This window comes from Sorex araneus, chromosome 9 (genome assembly GCF_027595985.1).
Source record: "Sorex araneus isolate mSorAra2 chromosome 9, mSorAra2.pri, whole genome shotgun sequence".
NCBI lineage: Eukaryota > Metazoa > Chordata > Mammalia > Eulipotyphla > Soricidae > Sorex > Sorex araneus.
Window position 1 is genome coordinate 26,924,085 of NC_073310.1, and position 26,810 is coordinate 26,950,894.

Below are 26,810 nucleotides of genomic sequence, written 5' to 3' on the forward strand. Positions count from 1 at the left end.
AGTAGCTAAAAATATTGAAGCAGTTCACTTTGCTATGCCCAGACGTTCTTTTCAGAAAACTATGCTGGCTGGGGAAACAATTGAGGGGTAAGGCACAAACCTCTCATGCTCCCTGTCTGGGTTCAGTTCCTAGTATCCCAAGGACCCAGGCTCTGCAGCATCCGAGCATCACATCTTTGCAGCAGCCATTGGCCAGGTATCTCCAGGAGTGGGCCCCAGGCTCACTGAACACCTCTGGGGAGGCTGAGACCCCAGGGTGTTCTTATGTGACGTGGTCGTTAATCATAGCAAGCAGCAGCTCACATCCTTTATTACAAACAAGTCATGTGCTAAAGCATGCAGTTCCTTTTTAAAAAAACAGTAAATGAGCTTTTATTCAACATTTCAAAATACAGATCTTGTGATAATTTACAAATAAAATTTATTATAATAAGGGCTGGAACGATAGCACAGCGGGTAGTGCGTTTGCCTTGCACGCGCCGACCTGGGTTCAATTCCCAGCATCCCATATGGTCCCTTGAGCACCGCTAGGAGTAATTCCTGAGATGCAGAGCCAGGAGTAAGCCCTGAGCATCGCCGGGTGTGACCCAAAAATCAAAAATATTTTTTTTTTAATTACAATAAATTGATACTTTGAATCAGGAAAATGCATGCCAAAAATCATTATTTAAAAATTTGGGGTCACACTTGGCAGTGCTCAGGGCTTACTCCTGGCAGTGCTCATGGGACCATATGGGATACCAGGGGTCAGATGTGTTGGCCAGATGCAGGGTAGATGCTCTGCCTGCTGTACTGTTACTCTGGCCCCACAAAAATGCATTTTCTCAAAGATTCTTTCCCAGCTGTAAAAGGGCTACCCTTCGTTGCATAAGGGTAATTTTGTTTTTAATAGTAGTTGATAATCACATATCTAACCACTTAGTTACACCTAAATTCTTGCTGATGAAAGTTCCGATTTTAGAGAATCCAATGACTTTTTCTCATGATTTCTCCAACAGCAGTAAACAGAAAACTGGCCACTCCCACCCCATAGGTAGCTGTGATACAGGCCCCATCAGGGGTCCAGCTCCAACTTGTAAACTAAACCGAGTTCACTGCCATCAGTGAGGTGATGAAGACTGACAGCAGGAATATTACTTATCAAAAAATTATCAACTGTTAGGTTTCTGTTGTTTGGGCACATCCCAAACTTTATCTAGTGTACACTCATTCCTTTTGTCCAGGTGTGACCATTCCATTTGGATTTTTTCGATTCAGGACCATCTTTCTTGTAATGTTCCACAGAGCCACAAAATTTGCAGCCAGCACCATCAGCCTAAATTCTAATACTGGGAGTATTGTGACAAAATCTAGATGGGTGCCCCATTTTCCAAACAAAAACACGTTACAAAAGGAAATTCACCTTGAGCTGGGTTTGCTTTCGATTTATACTTGGTTATTTCATACTCTGTGGACCCACACCAGTAACATATCCCCGTGTACATATGTTGACTCTCAAAGGCAGCTTAGCAATCTGCAACCCGTGACCAGGTTTGCTATGATGGAAGCATACCATTGCATTTTTCTTTGTTGCTTGCCTTCTTACCCATCTTCCTTCCTATGATTATCTTGAAAGTAACTGCTATTTCTTCTCTTCCTGTCTGTTGCTATTATCTTCCCATCGTGAGCCATCTGTGACTTTTGTCATCGGTAGTCCATGAATCCATTCACATCTTTTAAATGCTCCTCCCTTTTCTCTTGGGTTTTTCTCTGTGTTTTGCTTGGGGTACACCTTTAAGAAGCAGCTCATTGGGGCTGGAGTGATAGCACAGTGGGTAGGGCGTTTGCCTTGCACGCGGCCAACCCGGGTTCAAATCCCAGCATCCCATATGGTCTCCTGAGCATCGCCAGGGATGATTCCTGAGTGCATGAGCCAGAAGTGACCCATGTGCATTGCTGGGTGTGACCCAAAAAGCAAAAAAAAAAAAAAAAAAAAAGCAGCAGCAGCTTTGGTAGGTTTTAGCTTTTTCCCTCCAAAGACCCTTTCTTGTTTCGGTTCCAAAACTAGAGCATCATGACACAGTGTACATTTATTAATTCGGGGCCGAGATGACAGCCTGAGCAGACAGTGCTCTCATGTAACAGTAATGGTGACCGCAGTCGCTTCTGCGTAGGGTTGATTGCCAGCCCAGCCAGGCAAGCTGGGGAGCTCCAGTGCAATTAAACCTGATGCCACGTTGAGTTTTGAGTGGGGTATTTTAGTTTACAGTGCTAAGATTGAACTCCAGCCTCGCCTGTGCTCTACCACTAAAGCTGTATCTCCCACACACCCCTCGCCTCTTGTTAATTTTAAAGAATTATAAATGACATTCAACCAAAGGTGTGTAGTAACAGACATTTTTTTTTTTAATCGTTCTTAAAAAACACTTGCTTTACAAGGTTGCCCATAAACAGATCCCAAATCACTAATGGTATTTGTTAGAATGTCACTTAGGATGGACATAAAGTAAAATAAATAGATGAAATAACATTTCATTTAAAAACTCAGAGTTAACCTCAAGCAGATCTTTTGATAATAACTACAGCAGAATTCATCTATTATTTTTTGACTCCCTCTCAGGTTCGATTTGCTGCTCTAATTACTGTGTTATCACTGGCTGAAAAATTAAAGGAGAACTATATTGTCCTACTGCCGGAATCCATTCCTTTCTTAGCTGAACTGATGGAAGGTAATTGTCAAACTTTTCTCAGACTGTAAAATTTAGTGGAAATGGAGGTTAATGCATATTGGGATATAATTTGCCTTGCTCTCCATCTCAGATTTCAAACATCTAAGGTGGCATGGAGGGAACTGAACTTGTTAGGAAGTGACAACCTCATGATCATCTATTATAATAATCTGTATTAGTTTGAGAGGAGATGTGATATTACAAAACAAACCACAATTATTTTTTCATTTACCTGTTACATGATTTTGGATCATACAATGATTATGACATTTTGGATGCCAGATGCAGAGTTCCTGTATCCAAATTGTGTCACTAGAATATGACAGGAGAGCTCCTGATAATAATGTTGATCATTATTCAGTTTCCATGTTGGGTGCTGTGTGTGGAGGACTTCACTTACTCCTCACATAGGGCATTTGCCATTATTTCTATTTTATAAAGGAAGGATCTAGATGCTGCAGAGGATTAAGTAACTTGATAAAGTAACCAAGTGAATTTAACTAGTGGAACTGAGTTGGTCCCCAAGTTTGTACAGTTCTAGACATCTATCAGTATGCACTGTGAACACCACAGTCCACGAAGTAACAGTGCACTGACTGTTAGCTGGGGTGGTGGAGGCAAGGAAACAAAGGCTTTCATAGTAATTGCTCACTACTTAACCAAAACATGCTGTTTCTTACCCCCTGGATTGCAAGGAGGGGAGGTGATGTAAGCTACTCAAAAGTGTGGCCTGGCTAGGGATTTGGAATTGGCATTTGCGTACCACTGTTTTGGGAGTCCCAGCACATTCAGCCTCCCAGTCTAGGCCTGTAAGATGGGAATGAAGACAGGAGGAATACAGAGATGGTATTCCATCATGCTTTCACTCTTGCTTGAAGCAGCGCCAGTCCAAGGAATGTAAGACCATCAGGAATTATGCTGATAACCGAGGCAGGAAGACTGACTTATTTTTCTTTTCTTCTTTTTTGTTTTTTTAGATGAATGTGAAGAAGTAGAACATCAGTGCCAAAAAACAATTCAGCAGCTGGAAACTATCCTGGGAGAGCCTCTCCAAAGCTATTTCTAAAACTTTGGAGGACTTTTTTGTTGTTGGCATTTCATACTCTATTCAGAGTTCAGGTGTATTTTTCACATTTTTATTTTTGGGTGTCTGGTATCATGTTATTTTTGGTGCCTGATACCTATTTGGACTGTTAATCACGTTATTAAATCCCCACCTGGTTTGTGCTATCCCAGTAGCCTCTCCTGCCAGGTGGGTAAAACTTTAAAAAAGAGAAATAATAAATACAGGGTATTTTTATACAGACTGATGTGCTTATTTAACATTAGTAATTTCCAATGGGTATTAACAGACACATTTAATTTTTAGCATTCAACTCTAACACTGCCTCAACTCCATTGTAAAGGTCTAATTATTCTTCAGTATCCATGTCCGAAATTTCACTCATCTTGAGTTCTCTACTTTATCTTGAAGATCTCTTCAAGATGAAGATTTTATTCATCTTGAAGCTCTTTGCTTCAAGAAAATTACTTATTGAGAATTCAACAATGCCATTCATATTGTAATGCCATTTGGATTCTTTACTTTCCATTTTAGGTAGAGGACAGCCTTAAATTTCATATATGCACACAGAGGGAAGGAATTCTAGGATGCAGCTTACTAAATTCAGGACTGTGGCTGTCTCCTTGATCTTGGGGAAGAGCATAAGAGGTAGTGAAAGCAATACGCTGTTTATAAAACAATCCACACCTGACTCATTCCTTAGCTAGAAAGGGCCCACAGAGGCTGGGAGGCCTGAAGGAGCCCCTCTGGCATTAGAAATGATCAGATTTCCATGGTTGGTTAACCAAGAATTTCTTATATGAAAAACAAAGCACAAATACCAATATTTTTTCAAAGCTTTAAAGTTCTCTGATCTCCATATTATGTCATGGTGAATCATGAAAGGGCTCAAATAAAATTAAACAAATAAGCCTTTATTTTATTTATTTTCAATTATGCATTTTAAGGTATCTGAAGAATTGCCCCACAGAATGTCTGAATTAGTTTGAATTCCTTTGCGCTATTTAATATAGAAATTTGGTGCAGAATTGTGACAAAGCAAAAAGCGTGGCTTGCAATTTAACGTAACTTGATAGGTATGCATACTTTTCATTAAGAAAGGTCTCGGAATTCATTAATAAATGCTAACAGTTTCTTACCCAAAACACACTTTGACATTTTGTATTCTACCAAAGAATCATAGTCTTAGTAATAGTCTGTGTAAAGAAAATGAACACGTATTGTTTAAACTCAAAAGAAACATTGTAAATGGACTTTAACTTTCACTTAAGTGACCTATAGTCCCCAAGACCTCGATCTTTAACCTCTTGATGTCTTTATGAAAAAAATAGCAACTTTGAGGAATTTTAGAGCCTTCTGACCTTCTAACATCAGAACTCAATTCTCACCCTGTTCCCCCAGTGATTTCTTTGAGCTTCACCAGGCCCAGCATAATAAACTAACATGAACAGATGGAAAAGAATTAAGTATTAGAAGTTTCCACAGATACAAAGTGTTAAGATTGGTAATAGTATCTTTCCAATGTATGGATACAAATAATATTTAACCATAATCCTGGCAAAATTTAGCCCAGCAACTTAATATCATGAAATAACCTGACTAATTTAGCTCTTTACCTCCCCACTCCCAAGCCTTTGAAATTTCCTGTAACAAGATCTGACGTGTAAGAATTCTATAAAGAACTTCTGCCAACCTGCTTCAAAGAATAGAAAAAATTACAGAAATGCAACAATTTAACTTGCTGATACAGGTTTGATTTTAATCACTTAAAGTAGAACAATGTTTTGATCTCAGCCTAATGATGACTGACTGATCTTTGCAAGAGCAGAGGTGGAAAGGTTTGTGTGAACCAATGACACTCTTGGGTGACCTCTCCCACGGTCTTCATATATTTCTGATATGGCTGTTTTACAAACATTTATATCTCATCTTGTTACCCATAAACTCACAGGCCACATTCATCTGGCCACGATCTTAAAACCTTCTGGAGAAGTACGAGCAGACCTTTGATTTACTGTAAACTCAGGTTTCATTTTTTTGGTTTTGCTTTGTTTGGGCATCACACCTGGAAGTGCTCAGGAGTTTACTCCTGGCTCTGCACTCAAGGACCAAAGGCAGTGTCCAGGGGACCCAATGGGGTGCTAGGATAAAAACCAGGGTCAGCCACGTGCAAAGCAAGTGCCTCAACAGCTCTGTACTGTCTCTCCAGCCATTAATTCAAATGTTCTAAAATAAGTATTAGTGCAAAACTTCAAACTGACATCATATTAGCTTCAACAGTAGTTTTTGTTTTGCCTGTGTGTGTGTATGTGTGCACATGCACGCGCCTAATCTTTGTGCTATGTTCAAATTCCGTATCATTATTTATCTGATAAGTGCTTGAGGATTGTATTCAGGTAGTTATTAATGCTGAAGTCAAAGCCAGGGCTAGGAGAGAGCTCAAAGGACTAGAACTTGTGCTTTACACGCAGGAGGCCTGTGTTCATTACCCAGCACTTCACGGTCCCCTAGCAGCCTCTCAAACAAGTGAGCACAAAGGCCTCTGAAGCACCACCAGGTGTAGGAAGGAAGGAAAGAGGGAGAGAAGAAGGAAAGGAAATAGCCATATGTATTATCAACATCAAACACAGTAGTTTTGGCCCTCCCCAGCACCACTGGGTGTTAGAAGGAACGAGAGAGGGAGGGGGGAGCGTGGGGAGGGGAGGGGATGGAGGAAAGATGGAGCCACACGTATTTCTCAACATCAAAAACAGTGGTTAGGAAGGTGATCACTAAAGTAGAGTCTTTAAGTTAGGGCGATTTAAATAGCTGAGTAATGCTTTCAAGTCCCTGGTGGGTTTGTGCAATACCTGTAAATAAAAACGAGTGTACGGAGAAGTTTGAGCTTGACAGACTGGTCGTTCTCCACACCAGTGTGTGTTTCTCCCCTCACTCCTGGCACAGTCACAGTGCTAACAAGGATCAGTGCTCAGCGCCTATCGGCCACACTTGGTGGGCATGCCATCAACACTTGTTGGATATGAAGCAAATTTAAACAAGAAGCAACCAGGGTGCAAGGGTGAGCAGAATCACCGTAACAGCAAGAAGTTACTGTTACCCCAGATTTCTTCATTCCAGACAAAGCCACACTGCATGGCAAGGAACACCCAGTCCAGCTTCACATTACATAAGCTCATGTTAACAATATACGTTAATAATGGAATCAGAGTGAGATGCACAGGAACGAGGCCAGCATTATATACGCCATTTTGTATTTCTGTGTTTAGCAGTCACGTCAGCTACCAGCTCCTTACTTCCAGTAAATGGATATCTCCATCAATCTCCAGCGTATCAATATTGCTAAGCTCCTTAAATCTGTGTTTGTACTCCAGGCTGTGCACACCATTTATTGCAACCTTGAATTCTCTGACATCACAATAAATTATCATCTAGAAGGAAAAGAAACGCATTGTTAGTGGTTCCCCCTTGGTTTCAACTTTGCTTCTTGCACACTGGTGCTGGATCAAAAGGTACATCATTTGGCTCACTTTTTTTTTTAATTGAATCACCATGAGATACACTTAAAAAGCTTTCATGTTTTGAATTTCAGTCATACACTGATTAAACACCCATCCCTCCACCAGTGCACATCTTCCACAACCAGTGTCCCCAGTGTCCACCCCCATTCCAACCCTCCCCCTGCCTTTATGGCAGACAATTTTTCCCATACTCTACTTTTGGGCATTATGGTTTGCAATACAGATACTGAGAGGCTATCACATGTGGTCCTTGATCTTATCTCACCTTTTACATAGACAAGTTCCCTGGCCTGCGGCTAACATCCCCTATGTGTCCTAAGGCCAATCCAGCTCAAATAGCTTATGTGACAGTGGCACCTGCTCTTTTGTTCTAATAAGGGAAGTGACTCAGCCTGCTTTCATCCCCTTCCCTAGTACATGCATTCCTGCTCTGGGGAAGCAGAAAGTTGTCCCAGTCTCAGGGCTGGAAACTAAAGCCATAGGGGATACTATTTCTTGATTCATTTAGCACAGGCGCCGATTCCAGCTAATGGCTGGTAAACCACGGGGCTTGAAACCTGCTTTGCAGCCTCCAATTTTAGACTACCCTTGACAAGTCATACAATATGAAATTTCTGAAGTTTAGGGGATCTGCCAAAGCTATTAATGATCCTGATTTTTATCCCAGATTGGTAAATCTTTTCTTTTCTTTCTCTTTTTGGGTCACACCCGGCGATGCACAGGAATCACTCCTGGCTCTACACTCAGGAATGACCCCTGGTGGTGCTCAGGGGACCATATGGGATGCTGGGAATCAAACCCGGGTTGGCCGCGTGCAGGGCAAACACCCTACCCGCTGTGCTATCACTCCAGCCCCCCAGACTGGCAAATCTTGGCCTCAGTCTGTCTTAAACATCTCTGGGAGCTCCATATTCTGGGAATCTAGGGTGTAATTAGCACTTGGGCAGATTCAATTCAGGCTCCTCACTGGTGCTGGCTCTTTCACCGTCTGCCTGAAACAACACAGTCAAAAACAAGCTCTTCTTTTAAGTCACTTTCACACCTAAAACTCATACTTTAAAAACAAATTATGTTACTGGTTTCCTGCCATCAGCCACAAGTTTCAACTCCCTTTTGGCCTCTCCCCCCGGCGAGCCCCAAGTCCACTTTTATACCCCAACTCCTGCCAAGTCAGCAAACCCTCCTGCTGCCCTTGCCCCAGTGTCCACTCAACTAAATCTGGAAAATCCAACTAACCCTCCCACATTCTGGAACTTTTACTCCACTCTATTTCTGGAACTTAGAAAACATCAGTGGCAAATCACCATCTTCCTAATTCAGATTGAATATTCATGCTTTGAACAGTGAGTTTTGTTGGAGCTCAAAAAGTCTAACAGTCCAGACAATGTACAACTTAAAATGTGGTAAAATCATGACAAATCAGTGACAATAAACGACTGCATGAGGCAGTGAAATCAACTAAGCAAAATGAACCAATCACCCAGCATCCAAGCATCAGGAGACTGCCTGGCATCCAAGAACCTATTTTGGGGAATGCCATGTTATGATATAGGCAGATCTGAGGACTTGAGAACCCTCAAGTTCCAATAGCCTTAAATATAATTTCATATACAAACAGAACTCCTTAAAAGTTCTGTCACCAAAAGCCATATAACCACAAAGCAGAGACTGTTTCCTGGGTCCTATGTCCTCATGTTCATTTAGGTTAAACGTGTAATCCAGTCCTGAGACAAAGTTTTTATCAAAATTCCTATTAAGCAACACACTAAGTTTCAATATAACAACAAATGTCAATTCCATTGCAAACAATAGGGGCTCTGCTAGACCTACTATTTGGACTTTATAACAGGCATTCAAATTTCAGTCACCACATAACGCCATACATAATCTCTATCCATATTAAGTTAGCGTTTGATTTAAATGGACGATTGATCCTACCCCTACTCCCAGGATGTCTTTCTCTTCACCTATTTTCAAAACATACAATCTCACCTCAAAGTACATCCCAGGACTAAATGGGAAGCAGGTAATATTTCTCTCTTCCTCTCCCCAGGACTCCTGAAGAAAAGAATTTCTCACAAATGCTTTACTATTCAGGCGCGGGTTCAAGTGGAGAGCAATATCCTTTGATTTTCCTGATATCAGATCGACATGAAAGCTTTTGAGAGAATAGAAAAAAAAAAAAAACTAATTAGCCTAGTAGAAGAAAGCAGTAGTGCAATTTCTGCCAGTTTATCAATGAAAACAAAACTATTATTACAACTACATAAAACAGAGGCAAGCACACGAACATGGGAACAAATGAAAGTCGTTTTAAATTCTTCATTGAATTTCACTGATACAAGAAACTTACCTGCAAAATAAAAGTATCTAAAAACTCAGAATACATACAGTTGGGAAGAAACTGCCTTCAGGTCAGAGGCATGTGGGCCCCTTTCAAGTAGGTAATACTCAGCATTTTTATATGTTTTGCTCCTGAAAGTATACTATTTTCTAACAAATATGTCTATCTAGTTTTCAGAAGCCTGAATGTCTCTAGAATATTAGATATACTAACATCTCAGAAATACTGTAAGTCACATGACCAGCAGGACCCTAAAGCTACCTGATTTCCAAGGGCTGAAGAGTTCCACAGGGGCCTGTGGACACGACCACCCCTTGTCTGGACACAAAAGCCTCGGTCCAAATACTGAAATTAAGTCCAGGTCCGCAGTCTAACTTGCTCCTGCTCCCATATCCTCACCTTTCCCATAAGGATCATGCAATTATGCCAACAGAACTGTTACATGGTGTAGGGCCACAGAGATACGCTGCAAATATTCCCACTAGCACATACTGACACTGACCCTTTGGCGTTTGTATTCACTTCTCCTTTAATCACGACAGTTCGTCCAGGGCCCATTGGGATGTTCAACCTGGCAGTGAATGGCAGAGTCTGCAAAGAAACCACAGTGAGCACGAGGAAGCCAAAATACTGGGGCTCTGCTGCGGAGAATCTACCCAAACACATTGGAGAACCTTTAAAGGTCTCAGCCCAGTCAATTCCATGAAGTCCCAAAGCGTCATAGCTACGCGCCTGGCTCACAGCTCACACTCAGTGCACTTCAGTCAATGAAATGAACAGATGTTGAGTGGAAATTAACAGCCTCTGTACATGGCTAAGAAAGTCACCTCCGTCTGGGATCTTAACCAGGGCCCCACATTCGGTCTGCTTTCCCTGCAGACAGGGGAGACAGGGGAGATCAGGACGTCCACAGCTACGGCTGGCTGACTGACAACCTGTTGCACAAGGGCCGACAAAGGCAACGTGGTTCCTTCAGACCTCTACAGAGGGCAGACATTGCACACAGTAGCTAATTACAACTTAATTTGTTATAGAGAATTAAGAAAATGTGGGGCTCTTCAAACCTTTGACAAACAGTTGAGAGGTAGTGTTTTGGCGCAAGTCAAAGTGTGACTGGTGGCCGAAACTCTGTTCTTGGTGTAGACAGTTCTGGGTACGGTTTTAGAAATTTCTCCTTCTCTATCACTAGGCTGTAGGGAAATAGTTCTATTATAAGGTCTGGAATGAATGCAACTCTTTTCCAAGGTTAAAACCAGAGGTTCCCAAACTTATTTTGCTTACCGTCCTTTTTCAGAAGGGAAAAAAAAAAAACCTTCCCGGCTGCAAGAATCAGAGTCTTCTAAGCTGAGCCTGGCCAGCCCAGGGATGTAGCTGGGAGGGACACACAGGTGACTAGGTGCATGGGACAAAGGGCCACACTGGCTGGAAACTGCCTGCCTGTACTGTTCTCCACCACAGAGCCCCTCACTACCACTGGAAATCTTAAAAAATGCCCCCCGACTGCACCTAAGGTTACTACTATCCCCTCCCCCACTCATCACTGCAGCACACCTAAGAGCTTTGGGAAAACAGTGGTTCGAACTATTCATTTCTGGAGCAATTTTAGAAAGTGCTTTATGGGTTTAAATTTAGGCAAGAGTACTTACAAAGTGTGACGTGTCAGACTTTTGTACCTATTGGAAGAGAGAGGAAAATATGAGGCCATCTGAAAGGGAAGAACTGCATCTTTTTGTCTGTTTGGGGGCCACACCCAGCTGTGCTCAGGTGTTAACTCCTAGTTCTCAGAGATCACTTCCAGCAGTGCTCAGGGCATCATTCATGGGTGAACAGGGTCTGCCACACGCAAGGCAAGTGCCTGAGCCCCTAGACTACCTTCCCGGCTGCAAGAATCACACTTGACATGAGCAGCTGGAGCTTCCTGCTTGCACTAAGCTGAGCCTGGCCAGCCCAGGGATGTAGCTGGGAGGGACACACAGGTGACTAGGTGCATGGGACAAAGGGCCACACTGGCTGGAAACTGCCTGCCAATACTGGTCTCCACAATATATTTATCATGTTTTCAAAGGGCTATATGTGAACTTCAAATACAGTACTCTGGTTCTTTCCAGAGTACTCCAAGTTGCTGGGATTACATTTCATCTATGAGGTACTGATGTGCTGAGGTCAGTAAGACTTCATTAAAGACTTTTTGCCACTAATAGGTCCAAAAGCTCAATGTTTAAATTATACTAGTTCCCACAGCAGAGGACATCAGTGCAGACACTATTCAACATTTATCTTAAGAGAGTGAGTACAACGCTTGCTTTGCAGGTGGTCGACCTGGGTTTCCCAGTGCCCCATATGGTTCCCCGAGCCCACAGGAGTGATTCCTGGGTGCGGAGCCAAGAGTTATCCCAAAGCACTGCCAGGTGTGGCCCATAAAGAAAACAAACAAACATTTCTAAATACCTCATGGCAGTAATGTTCAACAATTAAGAGTCAAAGTCCTTTTTTATGTAAAAACAGGCGGTAGTGGTCTTTAGTACTTTAGTAATTTTAGTACTGTTAAACAAAAAAATTCAAGAGTCTGACACCACAAACATTTGTATCTCAATTTTCAGGTTTTTACTTCTAGTATATTAATATTAAATATATAATTTTAAAATGGTTAGCCTCTCTGCCACCTGATTTATATCTAAGTTTACGTCTAAAATAACATTTTTTAAAACTGGTGGTTCATTAAGATTTAATATTTACATTTTCTTTATTTATCTCTGTCAGTTCCAAAGAAGGTACTTGGGTACTTCTTAAATCCTAAAGAAAAGATTAATTTTAACATCCATCAAAATTTAAAAATTTTGACCTGCCAAAAGTAGCCCCAAAATTCTAATAGTACAAAACATGGAAGATATGCTTGGAAATCATGCTCATAACATTGCACGTAACATTAGGGTTCCCCTAACACTTTCAAATCAGCAAATATGGATAAATGAGTATGACAACTAGTGTTAAGAAAAATGTTAGCAAGAGGGCAAATTGTTTTCATCTTTTCGGGAGTCAAGTCAGTATCTAAGCATAAAATGCAAACCTCTTTTGACTCAGACATTCTACTTAGAGAAAACATCTAAGAGAAAAGTCTCATTGTATGACTGTGTACAGGAAATAGCTTCTGCCTAAGCTAAAAAGGGTTGTTTTGCTGTTATCATTTGGGGTTTTTTCCACCAGAATCAGACTGCATTTGTGATCCTTCAGAAAGTAACACCCTAGTCAAGAAATGGCAGCCTATGAGCTTGAAAGATACTGCATACACCTTAATACACTAATGAGGAACACAATCACATTATTTTCTCTTGAGAGATATTAATTTAAGGGTGTTCCTATCATTTCATTAGAAAAAAAAAATCAGAGAAGTGTGCAAACCAGGGAAGGGCACTCACCGAGCTGAAGTTAAAACCAACTGAGTGAATATTCACTTTGCCATAAATGCCCAGAGTGTCAATATTTTCAGAGCTGATCCTGTGGTTAAAGAGCAGCATGTGTCTTCCATTGACAGCCACCTAGACAAAAAGAGGGACAATCATACCCTCCCACAAAGGAAATTAATTTTATTCATTTATCCAAATTAAAATGTTTTCTGGAGTTGAATGTTAAAACTCTCTCATCCCATGCCCGACCAAATTGAGACAGAGCATCCATCACTTCGATAGTGGGTGTTGTGTGCCGAGTCTGTACCCCTGAAACAGGGAAACATTGTTTGCAAACCCTCTTGAAAACCAGTGTTAACACACTAACGCTCCACCCAAGGATCAGTGTCACTACACCACAAACCACGGAACCTTAAAGCCTGGCTAGGTTTTCAAGAATTCTTTGGAGCTTCTGTATGTGCCCTCTCTCTCCAGACAAATGATGTACCCATGCACATACATATGCATACATGTGCATGGGTACATCAGCCTATGTCTACAGCTGACACATATGTGTATATGACAAACAAAGCCCAGGGTCACGGGTGTGTGGGGGGCTCTTGAGACCTGTGAACATAGGTTTGAGAGCTACCCAGCGAACCTGCTGCCACACTACCCTTGAGAACCACATTCTAAGAGAGACCACCCTACAGGTGGCAAAGACTCTTAATATATTTGTTGCATTTGCTGAATGAAACTGAGCAAATTACACAAATTATCTGAGGTTCCTATTTAAATTTATATTTAAAATCCAGTTCTTGCTCAAAGGGCTGCTGTTGAAATGATAAAGTCATGTCTGTGGGTCTCCCAGCATAGTGGACGATGGAACGGGTAGCCAAAACTCACAGTTCCTTCCCCTCCCGCTGTGGTAGGGAATGCTGGTAAAACTCTGGCAGATGGGCTGGAAAGAGAGTGGAGTGGATAGCGTACTTGCCTTGCATGCCAGTAACCCAGGCTAAATCCCTGACATCACTATATGGTCCCAAGCCCCACGAGGAGTAAGCCCCGAGCCCAGAGCCAAGAGTAACCCTTGCACACTGCCAGGTGTGGCCCCCAAACCCAAACCAAACAGCAGCAGAATCCAACACAGTCTCTGACTTCCAACAGCTTCAAATCCCACTGGGGAGCAAAATAAACACAGGACAAATCCATTGCACACCAGACTACAATGCTAAAAAGAATAATACAGATCACAAGTGCCTAAAAGGCCAGCAAAGAGAGGGGCAAAAACCTCTGGGAGATTTGGGGGAGAGGGTCCAATAGAAGCAGGACCTTGGAGGACAGAAGATCTGTCATCGATGGGAGAGTCTGCATGAGACGGAGAAATGTCCAGTCTGAGAGGCCATACCAGCTGATGGCCTGGACCAAAGAAGCCCCAGGACCATGTCTACCTATGTAGACAAATAGATGCACAAGACTGAGAGAAGTCTGTGATCACCTTTCCTACATTCAGGATTTTGAAGGCTCCAGGACCTGAAATCTCACAACAAAAGCCTTCTGACTCAAAACTAGGATTAGTTTCAGACTCCTTAACACTTTTCGGCCATGGTGGTTACGATTCCCTGTTCCACAGTGGAAATAATGAGGTGCCCCACCCTCGATTAGAAGAACTAGAATCTAACAGAAGGATCTGGTCTTCCTACACCTGGATTCTCCATGGCAACACTGGCGAGTGACCATGCTCTGTCCCCTTACATATAGGTACCGCACAGCCTCAAAGGGAAGCAGCAAGCCTCTGGCTCTCAGAAACACAACAGATGATTTTCCCAGAGTGAAAAGCTGCTCATACGTTTCCACTCCCGGGTGAGAAGTCAACCTGTGTTCCAAAAAACCTACCTGGAATTTGTCTTTCAACACCAAGATCACAATTTCAAAAGACTTCTCTTTACTGAAAGGCATGTCATGCGTGATCTCTTCCCAACCCCACTTCTCGTTTTTCAGAGTGTTGCACACGATGCAGTTGGTCCTTTTGAAACGTGGGTTGAAATGAAAGGCCACGTCGGCGCGAGGCTTCACACTGCTTCCACACTGTAAGTCCACTTGGAATCTGCGTGAGGAAAGACACACAGGCCCAGAGCCCTCAGAAAGGAAGGCCCAGCAAGCATGGAAGTGCAGGATGAGTGACATATGACTGACCGAGCCTCTGCTCGGCCAGCCCGGTGGCCTAATGTTTCTTTCCTCTCCCTTAGTAACTGAGGCCTGAGCTGGGTCCCCATCTCTCCTGTAGGAGAGCTAACATTTCACAGCCTCCCTCAGGGATCTCCACACTCCTGTGCTCACAGCTCTGCTAACAAGGTGGAAATGATGTATCCAAGGGAAACTACTGGAATCTGCCTTAAAAGTCAGTTGTCGACATTCTTCCGTCCAGGCCTTCCAACTTCAAACACTGTGTGTACCCACACAACAATTCAAAACCTGGATGGGAAAGCGGAATTCTGACTTCCTCAAATAGGCACAAGCAGAGCAGTTAAAGCAGGAGAGACCAACTACTTTATGAAGGGCCTGAAACATCTCACTCATTCACACTTACCTTTCTATAGCTTCTTGAAGCCACTGTTATTTGGGTGTCAGTCACAGAGAGTTGACCCCAGCCCTATCTGGCAGTCTAATCCAGAGTCTACATACACCGAAGGATACTCCCTAATGAGCACTGGGGGGTCTTATAAGACTGATTCTGTGGGAAATACCAAACCCGATCTATAGATAACGCACTTCCCTACACCAAGATCTACCCATGGAGAAGTTTAATTTATAAATTATGCATAGCTAGACATTAGCAACTGGAATGCTCATGCTGTAATAATAATGAATGTAATGTGTCTTTCTGTCTCTCTCATATTACCTTATTGTATGTAATATATTACAACCATGGTTGATAGTGGGCACCTAAGACCATGGATAAGAGAAACTCCCAAACCCAAAGCAGGTACCAGATCCCTGCCAGTCTGCAGATGTGAAAGGGGGGAGGGAAGCTGCACGAGGTGAAATCTACTAAAAATGGACCTAAAGATGCACTGGAATGTTGTATGCAACTTTTCCCTCTCCTCTTAACACAGTATCTTTATTAGCTACTTATCTAATGACACATCTATAGTTCTTTACATTTAAATCAGACTTACAACAAAAACAGTAATTTTAAAACGGAAATAATCTTTAGTCAGTTATTCCAATCCCCTCAGCATCTTGGCCTCATTCATAAGGGCTGCTGATAAATCAAAATCAAGCTTCTAAGTAACAACTGGTCTCTTGTCATATTACAGCTATATGGTAGCAGTTGATCATATGAGGTAACATATGGCTTTTACCTGTCCGAATCACTAGGCACATGTCCTCGTATAACAATCAAACTTCCAGGCTCCAACTGTTCAGAAATGGTCCCAACATAGGGGATTGCCTAGGGGGAAAAAAAAGGTTAACAAATATATATTTACAAAAACAAAATTTAAAGACTACATCTTTGATTTTTTTTTGGGGGGGGGTAGAAGGGGGGAGATTGGAGGTCAGATTGGAGTGATCCTGGCTCTGTGCCCAAGGATCACTCATGTAGGACGTAGAGGTTCATCTGTGGTAGCAAGGAACAAATCCAGGTTAGGTTAGCCACATGCAGAGCAAGTGCCGGACTTGCTGAACTATTTTTCTGGACCCAAAACTACAATTTTAAAAGCTGAAGTCTGCTCAGAACCCAGCATTTTCCTAACTGTCCTCATTATTTAAAATGTTAGAAGGAACAACAGGACTAACATATTCACAGATTATGCAGAACACTCGTGATTTATTTGGAGAAAGCCACAAAATAAATGTGATATTCATAGTATCTTTAGTTTGGTTGAGAAGTGGGCAAAACTCAACATTCTCTTAACAGTATAATTCAGATAACAGAAAACATAACGTTGCCATTTTAATTCTCACCCCCCCTCCCCACCACACACACACACACACACACACACACACACACACACACACACACACACACATACACCCTCTTCTTAACAGTCTCAACAGCAGGCTTAAAACCATGTGAGGCCCTAGGCCAATGCTGTATCACTGCATCACTCATCCTGTTGCTCATCAATTTTCTCGAGCGGGCACCAGTAACATCTCCATTGTGAGACTTGTTGTTACTGTTTTTGGCATATCAAATACGCCACAGGTAGCTTGCCAGGCTCTGCCATGCAGGCGAGATACTCTCAGTAGCTTGCCGGGCTCTCCAAGAGGGACAGAGGAATCAAACCCGGGTCAGCCGTATGCAAGCAAATGCCCTACCTGCTGTGCTATCGCTCCAGCCCAGGCCAATGCTAACAGAGACAATGATCAATAGTCAGCATTCAGTAACTACGGACAGAGTCCAGATGAAACCACTCTTGCACACTGTTTATGTTGATGTTTCTCAGAACTCCATGGTTTAGGGGTGACTAGTTAATGTGGAACTCTCAAGGCATGACACCCTGGCCTGGACACTGTGGGCTTGGGTATGTCCTGCAGGTCTGGGTCTCAACCTACCTCGCATCATCCAGAACCCAGTCTTTCTGTCTGGGACTTGACAACACTCCGATCTTGTCAGTCCCCATCCCCAAAGGTGACTCGATCATCCCCCTGTCCACTGTCTGAGGGACTATGCATGCAACTGAATCTCTTGCCTTGTAGCCATCTCCCTCCCTCTCTCACTTGGAAAGCACATGACCAGGTTCAGGACACCAGACAGCGTCAGTCTTATGCCACCCGAGCTCAGAGTATATGCTGACATCCCCCAAAGTAACTGATAGTCAAGAAATAGGAAAACAATGTGTTGATAGGGAACCTCTTCTAAACCAGCCAGTATTACTCAACACCTGTGTTCATATGCGACTAAACGCCTTTGGGTCCACTCATTTAGCTCAACTCTTTGAACTCCTGTGTTGGGAAAAGGGCATTGCTTGGGCAACTCCAAGTTCTGGGGCTTCGATGTTTCAAAAATAACATATAGGAGCTGGGGGAAGAGTACAGTGGTTATGACAGCACACACCTGACCAGATTTAGTTTCTAGGACCATATTCCCCCACCCCCGGCCCCGCCCCACGCATGTCCAGGTGCAGCCTTAGAGACCTCTCAACACCGTCAGGGTGGCCCAGATATCCTTGGGCCCTTGCACTGGCCTGGTGGCCTGTTGGCCAAGACTCTCCAGTGGGGACACTGAACTTCCTGAGCATAGCTTCCTACCCCCCATCCCATATTAAATAGAAAATTTAAATGTAGGAGCCAGGGGGATAGTACAGTCAGTAAGGTGATTGCCTTGCATGTAGCTCACCTGGGTTCAATCCCTGACACCCCAGATAAACCCCAAGCCTGCCAGGGGTGATCTGTGAATACAGAACTAGGAGTAAGCCCTGAGCACAGCTGGGTGTGGCCCCAAAACCAAATATATAAATAAGATCAGATGAAAAATACCATAAGCTTAAGCCCTCGGTAGGTTTGAAGCTACCGGCCAAAATAACACAGCTGATTCATACTGCTTTGTTTGTTTTTTGTTGTTGTTGTTGTTTGATTTTTCTTGGGCCACACCCAGTAGTGCCCAGGGCAGTGCCTGGCTCTGCAATCAGGGATCACTCACTCCTGGCAGAGCTCAGGAGACCACATGGGATGTTGGGTTGGCCTGGCTAAACCCGGGTTAGCCGCATCCAAGTCAAACCCCCTATGCTATCCCCTATACTATCGCTCCAGGCCCTGCTTCACACTGCTTTGACTAAACATCTGTCATGCGTAAGGGGCTCATGTTGGGTGTTAGAGAGACTGCAGTTGGAGAGAAGTAGCTGAGGCCTCTCATGAGGACATCACCCGGAAGAAGTCAGATGACTCCTGAAAAATAATTAAGAGTGAAACTATTATATTCTTAGTAGTACACAATCAGAATTTCCCTCTATTCTGGAAAAATCCTTTATTTCCGGTGCCTGAGACCACATCCGGACTGTCAAGGACCAATGGTGAAACTCTACTCATCAGTAACCCCAGTTTACACTTAAACTAGAAGCCAAAATCACACAGTGCTTCACCCTGACACGGGGGGAGCAGCAGCATCCTCCAGAGCTGGCAGCAAAGACACAGGGGCTGCTGCCAGTTTGCCCAGTGGGGCCCCAGATGGCTCTTCTTCAGGGGAACAGTCACAGTGCTCCCCAAATCTCATGCACTGTGTAGGCTATATTGTCACCAAGCCTGGGTCTTCAGCTGTCTTTATGATTTCTGAGAATTAATCCATCTCATTTCATTCATTTATTTTCTGCTTAAGTTACAGATTAGTTTCTGTGCTTGCAACTACAAACACTAAAGCAAAATAAAAATAAAATAAAATAAAGGGTGGGGGGAGTCATGTTAAATAAAGGCTTCAGAAAGAAAAATGTATGGAGACTTTTGAGGTAGCCAAAGAAGTGGAGAAAGCAGAATGATCTGAGCTTGGGAGAACCCAGTTAGGCAGAAGGGAAAAAACAGTTCAGATACAAATGTCATTTACAAAAGCAAATGTGCAGGAAAACAAAATCTGTCAAGGAGATAGTAAATAGTAAGAGAGTGATCAAAGACAGATTGGGTGGGGTAGGGGGTGTCATATTTCAGAATGGCATAATAAAAGTGGTGTTCATGAACAGCAGTCAGAATGAAATATGCTGCAGAGCTGGGGATTATCTGGGAGATTATTTCCAGTAACCCTGGTACAAGGAGAAAAGGCTATAATCCAGGCCAATGGCAATAGACAATTGGAGGCAGGGAGAGGGAAGAAGACACAGCTGTATCAAAGGACATTATATGCACATATATATATATGTATATGTGTGTGTGTCTGTGTGTATATGCACTGTCATCCCGTTGTTCATCGATTTGTTCAAGCGGGTACCAGTAATGTCTCCATTGTGAGACTTGTTGTTACTGTTTTTGGCATATCAAGTATGCCATAGGTAGCTTTCCAGGGTGGGATACTCTCAGTAGCTTGCCGGGCTCTCTCTGAGAGGGACAGAAGAATCGAACCCACGTTGGCCACATGCAAGGCAAACGCCCTACCCACTATGCTATCACTCCAGTCCAATATATGAATTGGTAAAACAGGCAGGGAATACTTCTCAGAAGGAAAATGATAAGTTTAGTTTTGGGACACTGTCAATGTGCTTAAGACAACGAAGAGCAAACTCCTTTGGCAAGAAGTAGGAGACTCCAGACCCCATGAAGTGAATAGTCACAGCTCATTCTTAAAAGAGTAGAGATTATTGTTTAAAATATCAATATAGGAGCCAGAAGATGGTACAAGGGTTAAGGTAATTCCCTTGCATACCCTGGTTTGATGCCTTGCAAGGCATATGGTCCCCTGAGCACTGCTGGAGTGACCCCTAAGTACCCAGCCAGGAGTAAAACCTTGAGCACCTCTGGTGTGGTCTGAAAACACACTCACAGGATATACTGACAATGACTGTTTTTCTTTTGGGCACACGAAGGTCGTTATCATGTGGGAAAGATGTGATAACTGTCTTTCTTTTGCTTATTACCTCTGAATCCCTGATTCACTGACAAGGATGTACGTAGATTGTAGCACACTCTTAGGGAATGAAAGAAAGACCAGACCCTCTTAGCAAACAGGACCCCAAGTCTCTTTCACTTTCAACCTGATGTCCTCAGCGTTGAGCTTCTAATAAATTCACTATCTTATCCTGAGCTATGTCTATTCATTCACAGCTCGCACTCTGTACTCAGGAATTACTCAGGCACAACAATATATATTAGGAGGGGGTCAGAGTGAGTAAGGCATTTGCCTTAACACAGTCAGCCAGGGTTCAATCCCTAGTATCCCATACGATCCACTGAGCAGTGACAGGAGTAATTCCTGAATGCAGAGCCAGGAGTAACCCCTCAGCATCTCCAGGTGTGGGGCCCCCCAAAATTAAAATACACCCACACACATATATACATATAACAGGGGCCAGAACAATAGTATGGAAGGTAAAGTGCTACAATTTATAGCACCCCATATAGCCCCCCAACCCCTAAGTGTGTAGAGCCAGGAGTAAGCCCTAAGCACAACCAGACATGGCTGCTGAAAAATAAACCACCAAAAAACAAATCAAAACAAAAACAACAACAAACTTGCAGGCAGTGGTGTGGTGAAGAAATCCAGTGGCAGAAATGGTGTCTCTCATGAAGATATCAACAGGAAGAACAAGAGCACAAAGGCTAGAAGGAATCTCTCAGGGACTAAGACCAAACTGTACGGAAGGGAGAACACGAAGGAGGAGAGGCTGTGTGAGGTAGCAGTGAGCCTACAAAAAAACTGGTACGATGAGCTTCTCAGCACCAGGTGGGCTTAGTTTCAACAGATATAGTTTACTAACTATAAATAATAACAAATCAGTTTATAAAAAAATTCTAAACAGTAAACAATCACACCTAAAAAAAATTCTATTAAAAGTATCATAAAATAGGGGCTGGAGCAACAGCACAGCGGGAAGGGCTTTGCCTTGCATACGGCTGACATGGGTTCAATTTCCAGCATCCCATATGGTCCCCCTGAGCACCGACAGGAGTAATTTCTGAGTGTAGAGCCAGGAGTAACTCCTCTGCATCGCTGGGTGTGACCAGAGAAGCAAAAAAATAAAATCTGTATCATAAAATATTTATGTAGATACTGAGTTTCCTGGACTGGAGCAATAGCACAGTGGGTAAGGCGTTTGCTTGCATGCGGCCGACCCGGGTTTGATTCCTCTGTCCCTCTCGGAGAGCCCAGCAAGCTACCGAGAGTATCCCGCCTGCACAGCAAAGCCTGGCAAGCTACCTGTGGCGTATTCGATATGCCAAAAACAGTAACAACAAGTCTCATAATGGAGACATTACTGGTGCCCGCTTGAGCAAATCGGTGAACAATGGGACGACAGTGCTACAGTGTTACCATGCTGAGTTTCAAAGGATAAATTTCCCTGTCTAAAGTAAAGCCTTCCCAATTATTCACTCAATTAAAATGGGAATGAAAAGTGAGTCTGACTTTGTTTAAGGCTTGGAAATCTATCAATACAACAAACTACGTTAAATATGAAAAACTGAAGATAGGCCATTTCTGTAATTTACTTTGTCTACTATTAAACATGTATCAAAACTTTAAGAAATATTAAAAAACAAAAATTAAAAGGTGGCACCTGTTTCAACCATAAAGCATATGGTTGAAATTCAATAAACATTTTCCTATTGTTTGAACGGACTGCTAACAAAATAACCAAATGCAGTTTTTGTTTCAAAATTGTAAAAATTTAAAACCAAAATTTTTAAGTCTACCCTTTACAATAACATAGTAATTAACTTGAAATCTATATAATATATGCAGCCCCCATTTTGTTAACGGAAGGACAGTTAATGACAAAAGAGCTAAAAGCTTAAGTGCAATATGATCACTCAGTGCTTGAATATTTAATAAGTGAAATTTAAGAATGGATCAAAATGTTATTTATGCCTTTCTGTGTTCTCCCTTTACCCTTCTGTGCTTGTGCGAACTGACTATAAAATGAAAAAAACTTAACAAAAAACAGTATTTGCCCAAAACTGTTTACTTTGGAAAGCTGCTGTCATCTTCTGTCCTCAGGAAGCAGGGAGGCCACCCTGAAGCCCGGGATGCACTGACTGCTCTGAACAGGCCACTTTCCTAGGAAAGCTTCTCGGGAAAGAAGAGTCAGCTTATTTTCAACTGCTAGTTGAAGGCGTTAGCCCCAGGAATTACAGGAATTATCTGTACGGCAGCATTAAGACATGGCTGGATTTTAATATATTAAATCATCAACATTCAAAGGTACCATCTTCCTGCTACCTTTTTCCAAAGGGCAGAGAGAACAGGGTAACGGGCCTGCCCATGCTCCTCCTGGCTCATACTTCAGTCGCCAAATTATATATCAGTCACACTCCAGGCAGTAAACAATTTTTTAAAATGACCTTTATAGAAAGTCTCTGTAGAAAACAACTATGAGTTATGTTTAACTCTTAAGATGCACAAATCACTTACCAATGTCATAAAAACTTCAAGATGAGCAAGTCTTCCGTTTAAAACCGACCATTAGTTAGATTACTTCTCCGCTACAAATTGTTTGATAAGGCTGTTGTACCCCATTCTTGCAAAATCACAAGACTTAGGTTGAAGGGTTAGAGCCACAAGGTAACACAAACTGAACACGTAGACAACTGGCTTTTACTGCAAAGATTCCCCATTCCTACTGCCTAAGAGTCTTCCAGAGGCTTTACAAAAACACTGTTATCTCAGATCTCCTCCAGGATTCTGCCTCAACTACAGAGAATTTCCTTTGAAAATTCGAAGATTAACTGAGCCTCATACCACTGCCAAAGCCTGTGTTCCTCTGCTGGATTTCCATGTTCTCAATTTCTTTTTTTTTTTTTTTTTTTGGCTTTTTGGGTCACACCCGGCGATGCACAGGGGTTACTCCTGGCTCTGCACTCAGGAATCACCCCTGGCGGTGCTCAGGGGACCATATGGGATGCTGGGATTTGAACCTGGGTCGGCCGCGTGCAAGGCAAACGCCCTCCCCGCTGTGCTATCGCTCCAGCCCCCATGTTCTCAATTTCTAACACCGTTCTCCTGAGACCTCGTATCTGTTTCAGTCAGTATCCACCATAGCTGCTATCAAATACAGGTGTACTTCATGAGTACTAGATTTAATTTTAGCCCCTTAAAAAATGATCTGCCCCAGATCTTAATATCCACTTCATTGGGACTGCAATCTTGCCACAGATAAAAAGTGATTTTTATAGAAATCAGTTACCGGGTTGTAGATGACATTCTGTAGGTTATTTAAGGACAACATTCTTCTTTCTTTCTTAAAGCTGATCAGGTCTCTCTTCTGTAAATGATGTCGAATTTTAAGCACGTTTCTTCATTTGACGGTTCTCCAGATTGAAAGTGGTATACTTTACCCTGTATATAAAACCAAACAGAGGGGAAGAAAAATAAGCATGCATTTTTCCAGTAAATGCTTTTTAATTGAAAGTTATAAATTATTTTAGGACCAGAGATATAGTAAAGCAGGTAAAGTATTTGCCTGATATGTAGCTAACCCGGGTTTGATCTCCGACATCTCATATGGTCCCCCCAGTCCCAGGAATAAGCCCTGCGCACAGTCACTTGTGATCCCAAAACAAAAACAAACCAAAAAATAAAATTATAAATTATTTTACTATTTGCCAAATAGGAAGCCATTATGAAAATATGATCCAAATTTTTACCTATACTTAGGATTATACTAAATAGATTTGAATGCAGGAAATATTTACTTTAAAAATATGTCAGTAGAAATTTCTAACATGAGGCCTAAAAAGAGAGTACAGGGGTTAAGGCTCTTGTCTTGCATACAGCTGACCGCAGTTCAATTCCTGGCACTGCGCATGGTTCCTCAAGCACCGCCACGATTGATCCATGAGCACAGAGAGGGGAGCAAGCCCTAAGCACTGCTGAGCGTGGCTCAGATCCCTCTCCTCCAAGGGAGAAAAAAAAAAAATCAAAAAAATTTTCTAAGATGAATCTTTTTTTTTTTTTTTGCTTTTTGGGTCACACCCAGCGATGCACAGGGGTTACTCCTGGCTCTGCACTCAGAAATTACTCCTGGCGGTGCTCAGGGGACCGTATGGGATGCTGGGAATCAAACCCGGGTCAGCCGCATGCAAGGCAATTGCCCTTCCCACCGTGCTATCACTCCAGCCCCTCTAACATGAATCTTAATATTGAAATCTGAAAAAGGAGGCTAGAGAGAAATTATGGGCTCACCCGAGTTGGATCACCTGTGCTACACGTCCCCTGAGAATGGAGTGTGGCCCTGGATACCTCTGAGCACTACAGGGGAAAAATATCAAAAATAATAGCAGACGCAGAGGCAGGGGTGGGAAGGATGGGGGTGACAGGAGGGATACTGGGGACACTGGTGGTGGAGAATGTGCACGGGTGGAGGGATGGGTGCTTGATCACCCATCAAGCACCCATCCCTGAAACTCAATCAATGAAAGCTTTGTAACTGTATCTCACGGTGATTCAATTGAAAATAAAAAGAATGATGATAGAAGTCACTTTATCACTTAACTATGTTGAGGCATGTTTCTTCTATTGCAATTTTGTTGAGATTGTTATAATAAATGGATATTGAATTTTGTCAAAAACAGAAAAATAATAGCAGGGGCCAGAGCGACAACAAAGCGGGTAGGTTCTTGCCTTGCACACAGTTTACTGGGATGCATCCCCAGCATTTCATCTGGTCCCCAAGCCTCACTGGGAGTGACCCTTGGGTGCAGCCCCTGAAGGAAGCCCTGAGCACTACCAGATGTGGGACCAAACTCCAAAATAAATAAATAATAAAATAAATAAAAATAACAACGATGTACAACTGAAAATCATTTCTAAAAATGAGAAGAACAGCACAACAGGGGAACGACAATTATACACATCGTCTCACAGATGTGTTCGTTTATTCATCAAATGTGCTAATAAATCAATGAAGTAGTAAGTTTTAGCTAGTAACTGTTAACGGAAGGGCTGGTTTTTCCTTCTACAAATGAAAAAGTCAAAGGAAAAAGAACCCGATCTCTTGAATAATAATGATAAAAGTCGGCTTTAAAAAAAAAAGTGGGAAGAGGACATTAAACACAGTTTCAAAGATAAAAGCACCCACCCGGCCTAAGGTATTAATAGCTCCTGGGAAGACTCGGGAACCTTACGCACCTTACCTTACGCAAAAACCAAAAGAAAAAGGAAACCGAAACTTCCTGCGTTTTACCTCCGTCATTAAGCCTACACCAACACTGTTTCTACCGAGGAAAAACAATGTATCCTACTAGGGTTTCCACCCAAACGTGACCCCTCATGAACACTCGTAACTTACACGTTCAACCCTCTTTATGCTCTGCAAAATCTATAAAGTTAGAAAGGTCGGGAAATTTTCCCCTTTTCTTTTTTTTTAAAGCCACAAGAGCCCGAAGGAAAAGGACACAGCTGTGATGGCCACAGTGGTACCGTGTCGCGCCAGAGGGCGACCCACGGAAGCAGGACTGCCTGCACGGGGGCGATTCCCCCAGCATCCCGGGCTGGTCCCCGCGGTCCGGGTCTCCCTCGCTTTAAGGGCGCCCCGGGGACCCTCGAACTCGGCATCTCCCGCGGGGTTCGGCCACTCCCTGCAACGAACTTGTCATTTAAAACCATCGGGAAGGACACGACCCTCGATCGCTCCCAGGGAAGTGCGCGGGGGAGGGACCCCGAGGTCCTGCAGGCGGCCCCGGCGGGGTGGGCGGCAGCGGGGTCCCGTGGGTGGGGGTGGGGTGGGGGAGGCGGTGCAGAAAGAAGCCCCCGAGCTCCTGGCCACCCGATCCCGACGCTGCCCAGCTCAGGCCAGCGGCCAGTCGACCTCCCGAGACGTCCACCCCGCCACCGCCCCGTTTTCCAACTCCGCCTAGGCGCGCCCCCCACCCCGCGAGACCGGCCGCGCGTCGACTCACCCCGGGCGGGCGCGCTGCTCACTGGCGACGGTGGGCGGCGGCTGGCGATCCCGGCGGCCGGTCCCGGTGTCCGAGCGCGACTACGGGACGCGAGAGGACTCAATCCGCTTCCATTTCCCGCTTCGCGCGCCCCGGCCGCGGCCGTCCGCCGTGCGTCTGCGTCCCGGGCGTGCTCGCGGCTCTGAGGGACCTGCGGCCCGGCTGCGTGCTGTCCGCCACCCAGCTCGGCGTCCTGCACAGCCTTTGGGGACGTGG

General features: G+C 43.4%; 2 protein-coding genes across 3 annotated transcripts in view; one reads left to right on the plus strand and one right to left on the minus strand.

Annotated features, from left to right (window-relative positions):
- The window catches only part of HEATR1 (HEAT repeat containing 1), a 56,358-nt gene extending 52,344 nt beyond the window's left edge, over positions 1-4,014 (plus strand). Inside the window, exons 44-45 of the mRNA XM_004620361.3 lie at positions 2,600-2,708; positions 3,686-4,014. Coding sequence (XP_004620418.2) covers positions 2,600-2,708; positions 3,686-3,774 — 198 coding nt within the window. The 3' untranslated portion in view covers positions 3,775-4,014. The remainder of the gene's footprint in view (positions 1-2,599; positions 2,709-3,685) is intronic.
- Positions 4,015-4,664: 650 nt separating this feature from the next.
- LGALS8 (galectin 8) lies at positions 4,665-26,810 on the minus strand. 2 transcript variants are annotated; one of them, XM_055146852.1, is made up of 10 exons: positions 26,556-26,810; positions 23,843-23,994; positions 16,382-16,470; positions 14,913-15,123; positions 13,050-13,169; positions 12,370-12,426; positions 11,280-11,306; positions 10,136-10,224; positions 9,282-9,447; positions 4,665-7,199 (listed from the first exon to the last, which is right to left on the minus strand). In XM_055146852.1, the coding sequence occupies exons 2-10, from the start codon at positions 23,882-23,884 to the stop codon at positions 7,050-7,052; spliced, it is 951 nt and encodes a 316-aa protein (XP_055002827.1). In that variant the 5' UTR covers positions 23,885-23,994; positions 26,556-26,810; the 3' UTR covers positions 4,665-7,049. The 2 variants fall into 2 exon arrangements, with proteins under 2 accessions (XP_055002827.1, XP_055002828.1); XM_055146853.1 differs by lacking the exon at positions 12,370-12,426 and having other exon boundaries at positions 26,556-26,805.

Bases quoted from the DNA above. Each gene is read 5' to 3' on its own strand.
- LGALS8 (XM_055146852.1), bottom strand. From the start codon at position 23,884: ATGTTGTCCTTAAATAACCTACAGAATGTCATCTACAACCCG. The intron at 12,427-13,049 runs GTGAGTGCCCTT...TCTTTTCTTTAG, and splicing joins TTGGTTTTAACTTCAGCTCG to GATTTAAGAAGTACCCAAGT. The intron at 11,307-12,369 runs GTAAATATTAAA...CTCTTCCAATAG, and splicing joins CAGAGATAAATAAAGAAAAT to GTACAAAAGTCTGACACGTC.